General features: G+C 49.1%; 1 protein-coding gene across 1 annotated transcript in view; it reads right to left on the reverse strand.

Moving 5' to 3' along the window:
- Window positions 1–20,000, reverse strand: part of znf804a (zinc finger protein 804A) — a 184,771-nt gene that overhangs the window by 164,083 nt on the left and 688 nt on the right. Inside the window, exon 1 of the mRNA XM_071354365.1 lies at window positions 19,118–20,000. This exon is cut by the window's right edge and continues 688 nt beyond it. Coding sequence (XP_071210466.1) covers window positions 19,118–19,228 — 111 coding nt within the window. The 5' untranslated portion in view covers window positions 19,229–20,000. The remainder of the gene's footprint in view (window positions 1–19,117) is intronic.

The following is a 20,000-nucleotide window of genomic DNA, read 5'->3' on the forward strand; positions in this document are numbered from 1 at the left end:
ACTCTAACCACATCCGCTACTGTACCTGCAGCCCCTACACTCTAACCACATCCGCTACTGTACCTGCAGCCCCTACACTCTAACCACATCCGCTACTGTACCTGCAGCCCCTACACTCTAACCACATCCGCTACTGTACCTGCAGCCCCTACACTCTAACCACATCCGCTACTGTACCTAGCCCCTACACTCTAACCACATCCGTACTGTACCTGCAGCCCCTACACTCTAACCACATCCGCTACTGTACCTGCAGCCCCTACACTCTAACCACATCCGCTACTGTACCTGCAGCCCCTACACTCTAACCACATCCGCTACTGTACCTGCAGCCCCTACACTCTAACCACATCCGCTACTGTACCTGCAGCCCCTACACTCTAACCACATCCGCTACTGTACCTGCAGCCCCTACACTCTAACCACATCCGCTACTGTACCTGCAGCCCCTACACTCTAACCACTAGGCTACTGTACCTGCAGCCCCTACACTCTAACCACTAGGCTACCTGCAGCCCCTACACTCTAACCACTAGGCTACTGTACCTGCAGCCCCTACACTCTAACCACTAGGCTACCTGCAGCCCCTACACTCTAACCACTAGGCTACCTGCCGTCCCAACACTCTAACCACTAGGCTACCTGCCGTCCCAACACTCTAACCACTAGGCTACCTGCCGTCCCAACACTCTAACCACTAGGCTACCTGCAGCCCCTACACTCTAACCACTAGGCTACCTGCAGCCCCTACACTCTAACCACTAGGCTACCTGCAGCCCCTACACTCTAACCACTAGGCTACCTGCAGCCCCTACACTCTAACCACTAGGCTACCTGCAGCCCCTACACTCTAACCACTAGGCTACCTGCAGCCCCTACACTCTAACCACTAGGCTACCTGCAGCCCCTACACTCTAACCACTAGGCTACCTGCAGCCCCTACACTCTAACCACTAGGCTACCTGCAGCCCCTACACTCTAACCACTAGGCTACCTGCAGCCCCTACACTCTAACCACTAGGCTACCTGCAGCCCCTACACTCTAACCACTAGGCTACTGTACCTGCAGCCCCTACACTCTAACCACTAGGCTACCTGCAGCCCCTACACTCTAACCACTAGGCTACCTGCAGCCCCTACACTCTAACCACTAGGCTACCTGCAGCCCCTACACTCTAACCACTAGGCTACCTGCCGTCCCAACACTCTAACCACTAGGCTACCTGCAGCCCCTACACTCTAACCACTAGGCTACCTGCAGCCCCTACACTCTAACCACTAGGCTACCTGCAGCCCCTACACTCTAACCACTAGGCTACCTGCAGCCCCTACACTCTAACCACTAGGCTACCTGCAGCCCCTACACTCTAACCACTAGGCTACCTGCAGCCCCTACACTCTAACCACTAGGCTACCTGCAGCCCCTACACTCTAACCACTAGGCTACCTGCAGCCCCTACACTCTAACCACTAGGCTACCTGCAGCCCCTACACTCTAACCACTAGGCTACCTGCAGCCCCTACACTCTAACCACTAGGCTACTGTACCTGCAGCCCCTACACTCTAACCACTAGGCTACCTGCAGCCCCTACACTCTAACCACTAGGCTACCTGCAGCCCCTACACTCTAACCACTAGGCTACCTGCAGCCCCTACACTCTAACCACTAGGCTACTGTACCTGCAGCCCCTACACTCTAACCACTAGGCTACCTGCAGCCCCTACACTCTAACCACTAGGCTACTGTACCTGCAGCCCCTACACTCTAACCACTAGGCTACTGTACCTGCAGCCCCTACACTCTAACCACTAGGCTACTGTACCTGCAGCCCCTACACTCTAACCACTAGGCTACCTGCAGCCCCTACACTCTAACCACTAGGCTACTGTACCTGCAGCCCCTACACTCTAACCACTAGGCTACCTGCAGCCCCTACACTCTAACCACTAGGCTACCTGCAGCCCCTACACTCTAACCACTAGGCTACTGTACCTGCAGCCCCTACACTCTAACCACTAGGCTACCTGCAGCCCCTACACTCTAACCACTAGGCTACTGTACCTGCAGCCCCTACACTCTAACCACTAGGCTACTGTACCTGCAGCCCCTACACTCTAACCACTAGGCTACCTGCAGCCCCTACACTCTAACCACTAGGCTACCTGCAGCCCCTACACTCTAACCACTAGGCTACCTGCAGCCCCTACACTCTAACCACTAGGCTACTGTACCTGCAGCCCCTACACTCTAACCACTAGGCTACCTGCAGCCCCTACACTCTAACCACTAGGCTACTGTACCTGCAGCCCCTACACTCTAACCACTAGGCTACCTGCAGCCCCTACACTCTAACCACTAGGCTACCTGCAGCCCCTACACTCTAACCACTAGGCTACTGTACCTGCAGCCCCTACACTCTAACCACTAGGCTACCTGCAGCCCCTACACTCTAACCACTAGGCTACTGTACCTGCAGCCCCTACACTCTAACCACTAGGCTACTGTACCTGCAGCCCCTACACTCTAACCACTAGGCTACCTGCAGCCCCTACACTCTAACCACTAGGCTACCTGCAGCCCCTACACTCTAACCACTAGGCTACCTGCAGCCCCTACACTCTAACCACTAGGCTACTGTACCTGCAGCCCCTACACTCTAACCACTAGGCTACCTGCAGCCCCTACACTCTAACCACTAGGCTACTGTACCTGCAGCCCCTACACTCTAACCACTAGGCTACTGTACCTGCAGCCCCTACACTCTAACCACTAGGCTACTGTACCTGCAGCCCCTACACTCTAACCACTAGGCTACTGTACCTGCAGCCCCTACACTCTAACCACTAGGCTACTGTACCTGCAGCCCCTACACTCTAACCACTAGGCTACTGTACCTGCAGCCCCTACACTCTAACCACTAGGCTACCTGCAGCCCCTACACTCTAACCACTAGGCTACCTGCAGCCCCTACACTCTAACCACTAGGCTACCTGCAGCCCCTACACTCTAACCACTAGGCTACCTGCAGCCCCTACACTCTAACCACTAGGCTACTGTACCTGCAGCCCCTACACTCTAACCACTAGGCTACCTGCAGCCCCTACACTCTAACCACTAGGCTACTGTACCTGCAGCCCCTACACTCTAACCACTAGGCTACTGTACCTGCAGCCCCTACACTCTAACCACTAGGCTACTGTACCTGCAGCCCCTACACTCTAACCACTAGGCTACTGTACCTGCAGCCCCTACACTCTAACCACTAGGCTACTGTACCTGCAGCCCCTACACTCTAACCACTAGGCTACTGTACCTGCAGCCCCTACACTCTAACCACTAGGCTACTGTACCTGCAGCCCCTACACTCTAACCACTAGGCTACTGTACCTGCAGCCCCTACACTCTAACCACTAGGCTACTGTACCTGCAGCCCCTACACTCTAACCACTAGGCTACTGTACCTGCAGCCCCTACACTCTAACCACTAGGCTACCTGCAGCCCCTACACTCTAACCACTAGGCTACCTGCAGCCCCTACACTCTAACCACTAGGCTACCTGCAGCCCCTACACTCTAACCACTAGGCTACCTGCAGCCCCTACACTCTAACCACTAGGCTACTGTACCTGCAGCCCCTACACTCTAACCACTAGGCTACCTGCAGCCCCTACACTCTAACCACTAGGCTACTGTACCTGCAGCCCCTACACTCTAACCACTAGGCTACTGTACCTGCAGCCCCTACACTCTAACCACTAGGCTACTGTACCTGCAGCCCCTACACTCTAACCACTAGGCTACTGTACCTGCAGCCCCTACACTCTAACCACTAGGCTACTGTACCTGCAGCCCCTACACTCTAACCACTAGGCTACTGTACCTGCAGCCCCTACACTCTAACCACTAGGCTACCTGCAGCCCCTACACTCTAACCACTAGGCTACCTGCAGCCCCTACACTCTAACCACTAGGCTACCTGCAGCCCCTACACTCTAACCACTAGGCTACCTGCAGCCCCTACACTCTAACCACTAGGCTACTGTACCTGCAGCCCCTACACTCTAACCACTAGGCTACCTGCAGCCCCTACACTCTAACCACTAGGCTACTGTACCTGCAGCCCCTACACTCTAACCACTAGGCTACTGTACCTGCAGCCCCTACACTCTAACCACTAGGCTACTGTACCTGCAGCCCCTACACTCTAACCACTAGGCTACTGTACCTGCAGCCCCTACACTCTAACCACTAGGCTACTGTACCTGCAGCCCCTACACTCTAACCACTAGGCTACTGTACCTGCAGCCCCTACACTCTAACCACTAGGCTACTGTACCTGCAGCCCCTACACTCTAACCACTAGGCTACTGTACCTGCAGCCCCTACACTCTAACCACTAGGCTACTGTACCTGCAGCCCCTACACTCTAACCACTAGGCTACTGTACCTGCAGCCCCTACACTCTAACCACTAGGCTACTGTACCTGCAGCCCCTACACTCTAACCACTAGGCTACTGTACCTGCAGCCCCTACACTCTAACCACTAGGCTACTGTACCTGCAGCCCCTACACTCTAACCACTAGGCTACTGTACCTGCAGCCCCTACACTCTAACCACTAGGCTACTGTACCTGCAGCCCCTACACTCTAACCACTAGGCTACTGTACCTGCAGCCCCTACACTCTAACCACTAGGCTACTGTACCTGCAGCCCCTACACTCTAACCACTAGGCTACTGTACCTGCAGCCCCTACACTCTAACCACTAGGCTACTGTACCTGCAGCCCCTACACTCTAACCACTAGGCTACTGTACCTGCAGCCCCTACACTCTAACCACTAGGCTACTGTACCTGCAGCCCCTACACTCTAACCACTAGGCTACTGTACCTGCAGCCCCTACACTCTAACCACTAGGCTACTGTACCTGCAGCCCCTACACTCTAACCACTAGGCTACTGTACCTGCAGCCCCTACACTCTAACCACTAGGCTACTGTACCTGCAGCCCCTACACTCTAACCACTAGGCTACTGTACCTGCAGCCCCTACACTCTAACCACTAGGCTACTGTACCTGCAGCCCCTACACTCTAACCACTAGGCTACTGTACCTGCAGCCCCTACACTCTAACCACTAGGCTACTGTACCTGCAGCCCCTACACTCTAACCACTAGGCTACTGTACCTGCAGCCCCTACACTCTAACCACTAGGCTACCTGCCGCCCCTACACTCTAACCACTAGGCTACCTGCAGCCCCTACACTCTAACCACTAGGCTACCTGCAGCCCCTACACTCTAACCACTAGGCTACCTGCAGCCCCTACACTCTAACCACTAGGCTACCTGCAGCCCCTACACTCTAACCACTAGGCTACTGTACCTGCAGCCCCTACACTCTAACCACTAGGCTACCTGCAGCCCCTACACTCTAACCACTAGGCTACCTGCAGCCCCTACACTCTAACCACTAGGCTACCTGCAGCCCCTACACTCTAACCACTAGGCTACTGTACCTGCAGCCCCTACACTCTAACCACTAGGCTACCTGCAGCCCCTACACTCTAACCACTAGGCTACTGTACCTGCAGCCCCTACACTCTAACCACTAGGCTACTGTACCTGCAGCCCCTACACTCTAACCACTAGGCTACTGTACCTGCAGCCCCTACACTCTAACCACTAGGCTACCTGCAGCCCCTACACTCTAACCACTAGGCTACTGTACCTGCAGCCCCTACACTCTAACCACTAGGCTACCTGCAGCCCCTACACTCTAACCACTAGGCTACCTGCAGCCCCTACACTCTAACCACTAGGCTACTGTACCTGCAGCCCCTACACTCTAACCACTAGGCTACCTGCAGCCCCTACACTCTAACCACTAGGCTACTGTACCTGCAGCCCCTACACTCTAACCACTAGGCTACTGTACCTGCAGCCCCTACACTCTAACCACTAGGCTACCTGCAGCCCCTACACTCTAACCACTAGGCTACCTGCAGCCCCTACACTCTAACCACTAGGCTACCTGCAGCCCCTACACTCTAACCACTAGGCTACTGTACCTGCAGCCCCTACACTCTAACCACTAGGCTACCTGCAGCCCCTACACTCTAACCACTAGGCTACTGTACCTGCAGCCCCTACACTCTAACCACTAGGCTACCTGCAGCCCCTACACTCTAACCACTAGGCTACCTGCAGCCCCTACACTCTAACCACTAGGCTACTGTACCTGCAGCCCCTACACTCTAACCACTAGGCTACCTGCAGCCCCTACACTCTAACCACTAGGCTACTGTACCTGCAGCCCCTACACTCTAACCACTAGGCTACTGTACCTGCAGCCCCTACACTCTAACCACTAGGCTACCTGCAGCCCCTACACTCTAACCACTAGGCTACCTGCAGCCCCTACACTCTAACCACTAGGCTACCTGCAGCCCCTACACTCTAACCACTAGGCTACTGTACCTGCAGCCCCTACACTCTAACCACTAGGCTACCTGCAGCCCCTACACTCTAACCACTAGGCTACTGTACCTGCAGCCCCTACACTCTAACCACTAGGCTACTGTACCTGCAGCCCCTACACTCTAACCACTAGGCTACTGTACCTGCAGCCCCTACACTCTAACCACTAGGCTACTGTACCTGCAGCCCCTACACTCTAACCACTAGGCTACTGTACCTGCAGCCCCTACACTCTAACCACTAGGCTACTGTACCTGCAGCCCCTACACTCTAACCACTAGGCTACCTGCAGCCCCTACACTCTAACCACTAGGCTACCTGCAGCCCCTACACTCTAACCACTAGGCTACCTGCAGCCCCTACACTCTAACCACTAGGCTACCTGCAGCCCCTACACTCTAACCACTAGGCTACTGTACCTGCAGCCCCTACACTCTAACCACTAGGCTACCTGCAGCCCCTACACTCTAACCACTAGGCTACTGTACCTGCAGCCCCTACACTCTAACCACTAGGCTACTGTACCTGCAGCCCCTACACTCTAACCACTAGGCTACTGTACCTGCAGCCCCTACACTCTAACCACTAGGCTACTGTACCTGCAGCCCCTACACTCTAACCACTAGGCTACTGTACCTGCAGCCCCTACACTCTAACCACTAGGCTACTGTACCTGCAGCCCCTACACTCTAACCACTAGGCTACTGTACCTGCAGCCCCTACACTCTAACCACTAGGCTACTGTACCTGCAGCCCCTACACTCTAACCACTAGGCTACTGTACCTGCAGCCCCTACACTCTAACCACTAGGCTACTGTACCTGCAGCCCCTACACTCTAACCACTAGGCTACCTGCAGCCCCTACACTCTAACCACTAGGCTACCTGCAGCCCCTACACTCTAACCACTAGGCTACCTGCAGCCCCTACACTCTAACCACTAGGCTACCTGCAGCCCCTACACTCTAACCACTAGGCTACTGTACCTGCAGCCCCTACACTCTAACCACTAGGCTACCTGCAGCCCCTACACTCTAACCACTAGGCTACTGTACCTGCAGCCCCTACACTCTAACCACTAGGCTACTGTACCTGCAGCCCCTACACTCTAACCACTAGGCTACTGTACCTGCAGCCCCTACACTCTAACCACTAGGCTACTGTACCTGCAGCCCCTACACTCTAACCACTAGGCTACTGTACCTGCAGCCCCTACACTCTAACCACTAGGCTACTGTACCTGCAGCCCCTACACTCTAACCACTAGGCTACCTGCAGCCCCTACACTCTAACCACTAGGCTACCTGCAGCCCCTACACTCTAACCACTAGGCTACCTGCAGCCCCTACACTCTAACCACTAGGCTACCTGCAGCCCCTACACTCTAACCACTAGGCTACTGTACCTGCAGCCCCTACACTCTAACCACTAGGCTACCTGCAGCCCCTACACTCTAACCACTAGGCTACTGTACCTGCAGCCCCTACACTCTAACCACTAGGCTACTGTACCTGCAGCCCCTACACTCTAACCACTAGGCTACTGTACCTGCAGCCCCTACACTCTAACCACTAGGCTACTGTACCTGCAGCCCCTACACTCTAACCACTAGGCTACTGTACCTGCAGCCCCTACACTCTAACCACTAGGCTACTGTACCTGCAGCCCCTACACTCTAACCACTAGGCTACTGTACCTGCAGCCCCTACACTCTAACCACTAGGCTACTGTACCTGCAGCCCCTACACTCTAACCACTAGGCTACTGTACCTGCAGCCCCTACACTCTAACCACTAGGCTACTGTACCTGCAGCCCCTACACTCTAACCACTAGGCTACTGTACCTGCAGCCCCTACACTCTAACCACTAGGCTACTGTACCTGCAGCCCCTACACTCTAACCACTAGGCTACTGTACCTGCAGCCCCTACACTCTAACCACTAGGCTACTGTACCTGCAGCCCCTACACTCTAACCACTAGGCTACTGTACCTGCAGCCCCTACACTCTAACCACTAGGCTACTGTACCTGCAGCCCCTACACTCTAACCACTAGGCTACTGTACCTGCAGCCCCTACACTCTAACCACTAGGCTACTGTACCTGCAGCCCCTACACTCTAACCACTAGGCTACTGTACCTGCAGCCCCTACACTCTAACCACTAGGCTACTGTACCTGCAGCCCCTACACTCTAACCACTAGGCTACTGTACCTGCAGCCCCTACACTCTAACCACTAGGCTACTGTACCTGCAGCCCCTACACTCTAACCACTAGGCTACTGTACCTGCAGCCCCTACACTCTAACCACTAGGCTACTGTACCTGCAGCCCCTACACTCTAACCACTAGGCTACTGTACCTGCAGCCCCTACACTCTAACCACTAGGCTACTGTACCTGCAGCCCCTACACTCTAACCACTAGGCTACTGTACCTGCAGCCCCTACACTCTAACCACTAGGCTACTGTACCTGCAGCCCCTACACTCTAACCACTAGGCTACTGTACCTGCAGCCCCTACACTCTAACCACTAGGCTACTGTACCTGCAGCCCCTACACTCTAACCACTAGGCTACTGTACCTGCAGCCCCTACACTCTAACCACTAGGCTACTGTACCTGCAGCCCCTACACTCTAACCACTAGGCTACTGTACCTGCAGCCCCTACACTCTAACCACTAGGCTACTGTACCTGCAGCCCCTACACTCTAACCACTAGGCTACTGTACCTGCAGCCCCTACACTCTAACCACTAGGCTACTGTACCTGCAGCCCCTACACTCTAACCACTAGGCTACCTGCCGCCCCTACACTCTAACCACTAGGCTACCTGCAGCCCCTACACTCTAACCACTAGGCTACCTGCAGCCCCTACACTCTAACCACTAGGCTACCTGCAGCCCCTACACTCTAACCACTAGGCTACTGTACCTGCAGCCCCTACACTCTAACCACTAGGCTACTGTACCTGCCACCCCTACACTCTAACCACTAGGCTACCTGCAGCCCCTACACTCTAACCACTAGGCTACCTGCAGCCCCTACACTCTAACCACTAGGCTACCTGCCGCTCCTACACTCTAACCACTAGGCTACTGTACCTGCCGCCCCTACACTCTAACCACTAGGCTACTGTACCTGCCGCCCCTACACTCTAACCACTAGGCTACCTGCCGCTCCTACACTCTAACCACTAGGCTACTGTACCTGCCGCCCCTACACTCTAACCACTAGGCTACCTGCCGCTCCTACACTCTAACCACTAGGCTACCTGCCACCTCTACACTCTAACCACTAGGCTACCTGCCGCTCCTACACTCTAACCACTAGGCTACCTGCCGTCCCTACACTCTAACCACTAGGCTACCTGCCGTCCCTACACTCTAACCACTAGGCTACCTGCCGCTCCTACACTCTAACCACTAGGCTACCTGCCGCTCCTACACTCTAACCACTAGGCTACCTGCCGTCCCTACACTCTAACCACTAGGCTACTGTACCTGCAGCCCCTACACTCTAACCACTAGGCTACTGTACCTGCTGCCCCAAACAAAGGAACAGAGGAGGGAATGGACTGATGTATTGATTGTTGTGTATTGTGTGTTGTGTATTGTGTGTTGTGTATTGTGTGTTGTGTGTTGTGTGTTGTGTATTGTGTGTTGTGTATTGTGTGTTGTGTGTTGTGTATTGTGTGTGGTGTGTTGTGTATTGTGTATTGTGTGGTGTGTATTGTGTGGTGTGTATTGTGTGACGCCATACGGTTTTAATAAACAAACATCAAGGAGAGGATTTAGTTTCGTTCGCATTGTGACTTTGTCCTCTAATTTATTATTTATGTATTTATTTTATTTAACCTTTATTTATTTAGGCAAGTCAGTTAAGAAGAAATTCTTATTTACAACACACACACACACACACACACACACACACACACACACACACACACACACACACACACACACACACACACACACACACACACACACACAGTCTTGCGCAGCTAACCTTGTGGGGACACACAATTCAGTCCCATTCAAAATAAAGATTTTCCCTAAACCCGAACCCTAAACCTAAACCTTATCCTAACCCTAAACCTAAACCTTATCCTAAACCTAAACCTAAACCTTATCCTAAACCTAAACCTTATCCTAACCCTAAACCTAAACCTTATCCTAACCCTAACCCTAAACCTAAACCTAAACCAAAACCTTATCCTAACCCTAAACCTAAACCTTATCCTAACCCTAAACCTAAACCTTATCCTAACCCTAAACCTAAACCTAAACCTTATCCTAACCCTAAACCTAAACCTTATCCTAACCCTAAACCTAAACCTAAACCTTATCCTAACCCTAAACCTAAACCTTATCCTAACCCTAAACCTAACCCTAAACCTTATCCTAACCCTAAACCTAAACCTTATCCTAACCCTAACCCTAAACCTAAACCTAAACCTTATCCTAACCCTAAACCTAAACCTAAACCTAAACCTAAACCTAAACCTTATCCTAACCCTAAACCTAAACCTTATCCTAACCCTAAACCTAAACCTTATCCTAACCCTAAACCTAAACCTTATCCTAACCCTAAACCTAAACCTTATCCTAACCCTAAACCTAAACCTTATCCTAAACCTAAACCTAAACCTAAACCTTATCCTAAACCTAAACCTAAACCTAAACCTTATCCTAAACCTAAACCTAAACCTTATCCTAAACCTAAACCTAAACCTTATCCTAACCCTAACACTAATTCTAACCGTAACCATAAAAACACTAGAAAAAGCTTTTGACCTTGTGGGGACTAACAAAATGTCCACAGTTGGTCAAATTTGAGTTTGTTTACTATTCGTGTGGGGACTTCTGGTCCCCACAAGAATAGTTAAACACATCCACACACGCACGCACGCTCGCACGCACGCACGCACGCACGCACGCACGCACGCACGCACGCACGCAAACACACACACACACACACACACACACACACACACACACACACACACACACACACACACACACACACACACACACACACACACACACACACTCCTCTCCGACCTGGCAGCCACTCTGCAGCCCCAGCTGGCCAAATGACTCAGAAGGGAAATCGATAAAACCATGAAAATAACCCCCTGCCACATGCATATTCAGGCCAGGGTTGAACGGAGAGAAATACACCACTCACACGCACGCCGTGGTTCATTCTCTGTCTGACAGAAGGTATATAAATGACAGAGGAGATGTATGAGGACTGAAGCAGGTTTAAACAGGTATTCATTATGTTTGGCATAGCAATAGAGTATTTCAAATGCCTGGTGGATGCCAAATATATATATTATTTTTTTTATCTCCGGTAAAATAGCTCTTTATTTCAGAGAGGTTTATGCCAGAGACGTTCTCAAGGTGCATCCATGGAGACAAAGATGACCTGTTTGTTTCTACGGCAAGGGGCTGAGGTTCAGCTAAGACCAGATATATACAGTACCAGATGGTTCAGCTAAGACCAGATATATACAGTACCAGATGGTTCAGCTAAGACCAGATATATACAGTACCAGATGGTTCAGCTAAGACCAGATATATACAGTACCAGATGGTTCAGCTAAGACCAGATATATACAGTACCAGATGGTTCAGCTAAGACCAGATATATACAGTACCAGATGGTTCAGCTAAGACCAGATATATACAGTACCAGATGGTTCAGCTAAGACCAGAGACATACAGTACCAGATGGTTCAGCTAAGACCAGATATATACAGTACCAGATGGTTCAGCTAAGACCAGATATATACAGTACCAGATGGTTCAGCTAAGACCAGATATATACAGTACCAGATGGTTCAGCTAAGACCAGATATATACAGTACCAGATGGTTCAGCTAAGACCAGATATATACAGTACCAGATGGTTCAGCTAAGACCAGATATATACAGTACCAGATGGTTCAGCTAAGACCAGAGATATACAGTACCAGATGGTTCAGCTAAGACCAGATATATACAGTACCAGATGGTTCAGCTAAGACCAGATATATACAGTACCAGATGGTTCAGCTAAGACCAGAGACATACAGTACCAGATGGTTCAGCTAAGACCAGAGACATACAGTACCAGAGAGTTCCCCGAAGCACACCAGAGAGTTCCTCGAAGCACACCAGAGAGTTCCTCGAGGCACACCAGAGAGTTCCTCGAAGCACACCAGAGAGTTCCTCAAAGCACACCAGAGAGTTCCTCAAAGCACACCAGAGAGTTCCTCGAAGCACACCAGAGAGTTCCTCAAAACACACCAGAGAGTTCCTCAAAGCACACCAGAGAGTTCCTCAAAGCACACCAGAGAGTTCCTCGAAGCACACCAGAGAGTTCCTCAAAGCACACCAGAGAGTTCCTCGAAGCACACCAGAGAGTTCCTCAAAACACACCAGAGAGTTCCTCAAAGCACACCAGAGAGTTCCTCGAAGCACACCAGAGAGTTCCTCAAAGCACACCAGAGAGTTCCTCGAAGCACACCAGAGAGTTCCTCGAAGCACACCAGAGAGTTCCTCGAAGCACACCAGAGAGTTCCTCGAAGCACACCAGAGAGTTCCTCGAAGCACACCAGAGAGTTCCTCAAAACACACCAGAGAGTTCCTCAAAACACACCAGAGAGTTCCTCGAAGCACACCAGAGAGTTCCTCAAAGCACACCAGAGAGTTCCTCGAAGCACACCAGAGAGTTCCTCAAAGCACATCAGAGAGTTCCTCAAAGCACACCAGAGAGTTCCTCGAAGCACACCAGAGAGTTCCTCAAAGCACACCAGAGAGTTCCTCGAAGCACACCAGAGAGTTCCTCGAAGCACACCAGAGAGTTCCTCAAAGCACACCAGAGAGTTCCTCAAAGCACACCAGAGAGTTCCTCCAAGCACACCAGAGAGTTCCTCAAAACACACCAGAGAGTTCCTCAAAGCACACCAGAGAGTTCCTCAAAACACACCAGAGAGTTCCTCGAAGCACACCAGAGTTCCTCAAAGCACACTAGAGAGTTCCTCGAAGCACACCAGAGAGTTCCTCAAAGCACATCAGAGAGTTCCTCAAAGCACACCAGAGAGTTCCTCAAAACACACCAGAGAGTTCCTCGAAGCACACAAGAGAGTTCTTCAAAACACACCAGAGAGTTCCTCGAAGCACACCAGAGAGTTCCTCGAAGCACACCAGAGAGTTCCTCAAAACACACCAGAGAGTTCCTCAAAACACACCAGAGAGTTCCTCGAAACACACCAGAGAGTTCCTCGAAGCACACCAGAGAGTTCCTCAAAACACACCAGAGAGTTCCTCAAAGCACACCAGAGAGTTCCTCAAAACACACCAGAGAGTTCCTCGAAGCACACCAGAGAGTTCCTCAAAGCACACCAGAGAGTTCCTCAAAACACACCGGAGAGTTCCTCGAAGCACACCAGTGGGGCGGCACACAGGCCTATAGAGGTATGTCTATTGCCGTCTTGCATTTGGAGTTGGAGGGGGGAAAAAAACAGATAATGATTTCAGAACGGTTCTTAAGAAAATACTTTGTTGAGAAAGCTTGTATAATCTGTCAAATTCTTTATTTACGTTTTGACACAAAACACTGTCAGACTTTAAAAATATATATTTTTAAACATAAAACAGATTAAACCAATTAAACATCGTTAACACACAGCATCAGGGGGAGTATTTCTATGGAAGGGAGACCGTTATAATGATTTAAAGCCAAATTAGTTTCTATTCTCGACAACAACAGGTCAGTATATCACGCTCCTATTAAATGAACGATGCAGTAGTTCACTATAATGAGTGTCGGAGAAATTAGAGTGGGAAGAAAATCACTTCTCTCTCTCTCTCTCTCTCTCTCTCTCTCTCTCTCTCTCTCTCTCTCTCTCTCTCTCTCTCTCTCTCTCTCTCTCTCTCTCTCTCGCCCTCTCTCGCCCTCTCTCGCCCTCTCTCTCCCTCTCTCGCCCTCTCTCTCCCTCTCTCGCCCTCTCTCTCCCTCTCTCTCTCTCTCTCGTAAAACCACTAGTTGAAAGGGCATCTGATCTGATACTACTCTTCAGAATGACATCTATATAATGTAATGAGTTTTAAAGTTGGAAATTATTAAATGGATGAGAAGAGGTTCTCCGTCTCTTTTGCTAAGGTCTAAGGATCCGAGGTTTTCTAGTAAGCTAACGTTGGGAATTGTTTTAAGATGGATCATTTCGCTATTTTTATTTAGAATTTTAGGACCACTGTGGGTATCAAAAAAGTATATAAAAAAATATATTTGATGAATTTGGCCCAAAGAAATGCATTGAATATCAGATTCATACATGGAAAAACACGCGTTGAAGTTATTGTCCTATATCTGAGACGCATAAGAAAGCTCCGATTAATTGTTTTAAATGTTTATATCAGTATACCTCTGAAGTGGAAATGCCCGATTCTTTTCCATTCATTTTCCGGGCCTGGTTCGATTCAGAGTTCCCGGAGAACAACATTGTATCCATGAGAGTCTCATTTTTCCCGTAAAGGGGTCATATTAGTCTGTAGGCTAAACCATTCGGACACTAAAGACGTTTTGGTGACAAGACTGATTTTCGGGATATCTCCTGGTCTGACAAACAAAGTGTCGTAGCTATGTCACCTTCCACCGCAGATGAGGAAGGTCAACATCGGCCAATGTGGTGGACGAAGACACACAAAAAAAACAGATATATCGAACTTTAACAGACAAATTTTTGATGTTTATTTTGAATATATACTAAATAAAGTTTCACAGCGGACATCGAAAACCCAGTGCAGTCAAAAACCAGATTGTTCTGTCATTTATATATATTTCCACACAGTGAGAATGGAATAAATACTTTGAAATTGTGAAAGAAATGATGCTAATGCCGTTTTAGTGTAAAAGACGGCCTGAAATCTCAACCTGTTTTGGTGGGATGAAGTTTTGTCCTGGTGACATCACCAGGTGGAAAGACTAATCGACAGACCAATAAAAATGATTTATTGAGAAATTGCTCTTTGTTTAAGAAGAAACGTTTGCTTCTTTTTTCGACCATTTTAATTGAAAAAATAATTACAGTAAGGTACTTAATTGTTACCCAGAAATAATTTGATATTGAGATAAAAAAACGGCTGCATTGGGCCTTTAAAGCACCCAGATTTTAGGACATCTGATACAAGCCTTAGTCTCACTGTTCGGACCGACATCTACTGCCTCTGATAACAGTTTGAGATCGTTCCAGTGCCGTCTTCTGAACATCTCTCTAGGGAAGACATCCTGGGACGTTTCTCTGTACTTCACAGCCAGCCAGCCAATCACAGTTAACACCAGCAGCACAGTATAACACCCACACCATCAGTCCGACACAGCTTCAAACATATCTAAGATGTAGGTTAAGTTAATTAAACTCCACAGCTTCAAACATATAAGTTACATTCCAAAAGCCACATTGACGACCACTCATTTGTACATGTGAAAAGGTCCAGCATCGAGCAGCTGCAGATCGGCAATAGAAGGACAACTACAGCCTGTCTTTTTTTACAATACACATTGAAGTGACCTCCACAGCGATGAGCACTGATTTAAAATATCGCAACATCAGATTCCAAAGAGGTACTGTGTCTGAAGTAGTAGACAGAACACCAGCAGAAGTAATGTAACCTCGGCTACTCGAACTGTCACTAAATCCTCTCATGTGTTGTGTGTATCTAATGGGGATTATTCTGTGTCTCTGTATTGTGCCTTGCGATGCGTGTTGATCTACTGAGCGGGCGTAGCAGCAATCCGGCGGCGCAGGCTCACATAGAAAGTACCACTAATTACAGTTCCCTGGAGCTCTCTGAGGGGCACTCCATTACCACCACGCAGCAGCTTCAAGCCCACTGTGGCATAACCATGACCACTGGAGCCCTTCTACCATGCCTTTTTTCCTACCTCCATCCCTGCCTTCATCTCTCTGTCTGTCTCTCTCTCTCTCTCTCTCTCTCTCTCTCTCTCTCTCTCTCTCTCTCTCTCTCTCTCTCTCTCTCTCTCTCTCTCTCTCTCTCTCTCTCTCTCTCTCTCTCTCTCTCTCTCTCTCTCTCTCTAACAATTAAATAAAAGTCACTTTATTGGCATTACCAAAGCAAGTGAAAAACAATAAACAAAAGTGAAATAAGCTCTGTCTCCCTCCTTATCTCTCTCTCACTTTCTCTCTCTCTCTCTCCCCCAATCTCTCCATGTCTATCTATCTCTCCCTATCTCTCTCTCTCTCTCTCTCTCTCTCTCTCTCTCTCTCTCTCTCTCTCTCTCTCTCTCTCTCTCTCTCTCTCTCTCTCTCTCTCTCTCTCTCTCCCTATCTCTCCCTGTCTCTCGCTCTCCCTCCCTATATCTTTCACTCTCCATTATTATCTCTCCCTGTCTCTCTCTCTCTCTCCCTATCTCTCTATCATTATCTCTCTCTCTCTCCCTGTCTCTCTCTCTCTCCCTGTCTATCTCTCTCTCCCTATCTCTCGCTATCATATTCATATTCAGTATGCTTTATTTGCATGAAGGAGAAGGTCAGTGTTGCCAAAGCGAAGTGATGCACATACAAATATGAACACAACCTTGACAACAATAAGAATAGATATAGCTCTAATAAACATATAACAGATAAACAACATAACAACAAAACATCATAATACTAATAATGTTTAACAGATAAAACAACAAAACATGACAACAACAAAACAACATAACATCATAATACTAATAATGTTTAACAGGTAAAACAACAAAACATGACAACAACAAAACAACATAACATCATAATACTAATAATAACATATAACAGATAAAACAACAAAAATATCCCGTATCCAATACAGAAATATATTAATGGTCAACGTTCAGACTCCAATTCAACAAACAAAAATTCAAATGACTGATGCACTTATATAGTCTGTTACTTATAATACATGGAGGAAATAGCACATGGTGTTTCCTCCCTTAGCTTTTGGTCTAGTAGGGGAAGTTGTGGCATGACTGGAAATACATTAATGTGTTCAGGTGGAAAATCGGTAATGAAGTAATCCACAACACTGTCTCCTAACTCTCTCCGTCCTCTCTCTCTCTCTCCGTCCCCTCTCTCTCTCTCTCTCTCTCTCTCTCTCTGTCTCTCTCTCTCTCTCTCTCTCTCTCTCTCTCTCTCTCTCTCTCTCTCTCTCTCTCTCTCTCTCTCTCTCTCTCTCTCTCTCTCTCTCTCTCAGTATATTTACAGTGGCTGTGTGTGGTGCTGGCAGGACGGGACATCCCCCATCACCCCCGTCCTCTGCTCCCGGCCTAAGTAATTCTAGATTAAATGACATCAGGTCTCCCCGCAGTGAGAGATGGAGTGAAGCGATAACACTGAGGGGTGGAGGCTAGATCGATTCTGAGTAATGGCCCAGAGCACCCAGCCCTGGCCACAGAGAAGGAGAGGTAACTCTCTATTCTTTCCTAGTGTCTTGAAACAATCTGTTGCTGCTACAGCTGCTGCTGTGTGCCTGCTTCCTTCTCAGTGCCATGACACGCGCTATGTTATTCTGTTAAACACAATGTGGGAGACAGAGAACTCATAGATTGGGAATAGAGCACTCCAATATTTCATCTACAATCATTTCTGATTCGTTAAAGAGAGTGTGTCGGGCTTTCAGGAAAGCTCTGTTCTCCTCGACTGACAAAGAGTAGAGAGAGAGAGAGAGAGGTTTATTTTTTAGGGAGAGCACGAACAATTTCATCAACAGCATATTCACATGCTTTGAATAGCCAAGGCACTTCTTCCTTTAATAAGGAAGTCCTAACTCTTGCATTTTAATTAGATTAGTGTGTGTCGTGAGTAATCCGGGTAGCATCACTGATAATATCTGGTGTGGGCAATGATCTCTATGACAAACAATGGAGAGATCATACTTTTGTTTACATAATTAATAGCTCGAAAAATCTCTCCAAGCAGAAACCTCTAGACGTGTTTCCTCCTCTCCCTTAATTTCCCCATTGTGTTGCCCCAGATTCCGAGTTCTGATTGTGGAATTTGGAATGTGTATTCTAGAATGCAAGTTTCTGGTTGGGCAAACAGAAGGATTAATTTGCCTCACACTAAACCCCTAGCTACAGTAAAAAGGACGATTAAGGACGATCAATCCTATGACATCACTTATGACCGCGCGTATAGAGATTAGCGGCGTGCTCGCCGTCCCATCTGGTAGGAATTTAGACACGGTCACTGGTCAGAACACGTCCATCTGTGACACCGTTCTCAATGTCGACCCGGAACATTTGAACACAATTAACTCTTTCTGTGTGGTAGCAAACAGCTTACTGAATCCACCAGGCGTCTGTTTCTAAATTTTTCATGCCTTTACTACAAAAAATGTTGTGAGGGTCTTTCAGGGAAGATAGAAGAGGTAAAGGAAAGAGTCAAATGCCCTTGTGAAAACAGAGTAAGATGGAGAGAGTCATGCTGAACACAACGGAGTAAGATAGAGAGAGTCATGTTTGACGTCTTACTATTTGCTTCCGACTCAAACTAAGTTCTGGAAGGCTTCCGTCCCACCCGTCACAGCAGAGAACACGACGTACTCAGAAACACAACCAGAAAAAGTAATAAACAAAGTTAAAAGTCGCCAGTTCTTACCAAGTTCTTGTTGCCATTCTTGCCGAGGGGGCCGCGGAAAACTCCCTTGATGTTCCTGAAGTGGCCGTTGCTGAGGTGAGTAGAACTGATGACGATGTAATAGCACGCCATGAGGCACGAGCTTCCACTGAGTGCACAGACAAAACAGTCCGAATCAAGAGAAGACAACGAAGAAGTCGTACCAGAGTCTGAGATCTAGAGAACCTGCAACCAAAGTCTTTTTTAACAGTGTCGTTCCCTGTCGCTGACAGTCAGATGTCAAGACGATTCTAAAGTCTCAGATCTAATAGACCTGTACAGAACTGCTGTTATCAGACCTGCTATGTGCTGTCGGTGTCCGCCACTGCTCTGATCAAAACCCTGGGATCAGTCCTTCAGTCAGGGGTTGAGAGAGGGCTTCCTCATGTCAGTGAAGAGAAGACTCCTGGATTATCACTGAAGCAGTATAGTCAGTCAGTCTGTCTCTCTGAGCCACTTCAGAGTCAGTATGTCTGTCTCTCTGAGTCACTTCAGTCAGTCGGTCTGTCTCTCTGAGTCTCTTCAGAGTCAGTCTGTCTCTTTGAGCCTCTTCAGAGTCAGTCTGTCTCTCTGAGTCACTTCAGTCAGTCAGTCTGTCTCTCTGAGTCTCTTCAGAGTCAGTCTGTCTCTCTGAGCCATTTCAGAGTCAGTCTGTCTCTCTGAGTCACTTCAGTCAGTCAGTCTGTCTCTCTGAGTCATTTCAGTCAGTCAGTCTGTCTCTGAGCCACTTCAGAGTCAGTCTGTCTCTCTGAGTCATTTCAGTCAGTCAGTCTGTCTCTCTGAGTCACTTCAGCGTCAGTCTGTCTCTCTGAGTCACTTCAGTCAGTCAGTCTGTCTCTGAGTCACTTCAGAGTAAGTCTGTCTC

The sequence above is a fragment of the Salvelinus alpinus genome, chromosome 20 (assembly GCF_045679555.1).
Source record: "Salvelinus alpinus chromosome 20, SLU_Salpinus.1, whole genome shotgun sequence".
Lineage (NCBI taxonomy): Eukaryota > Metazoa > Chordata > Actinopteri > Salmoniformes > Salmonidae > Salvelinus > Salvelinus alpinus.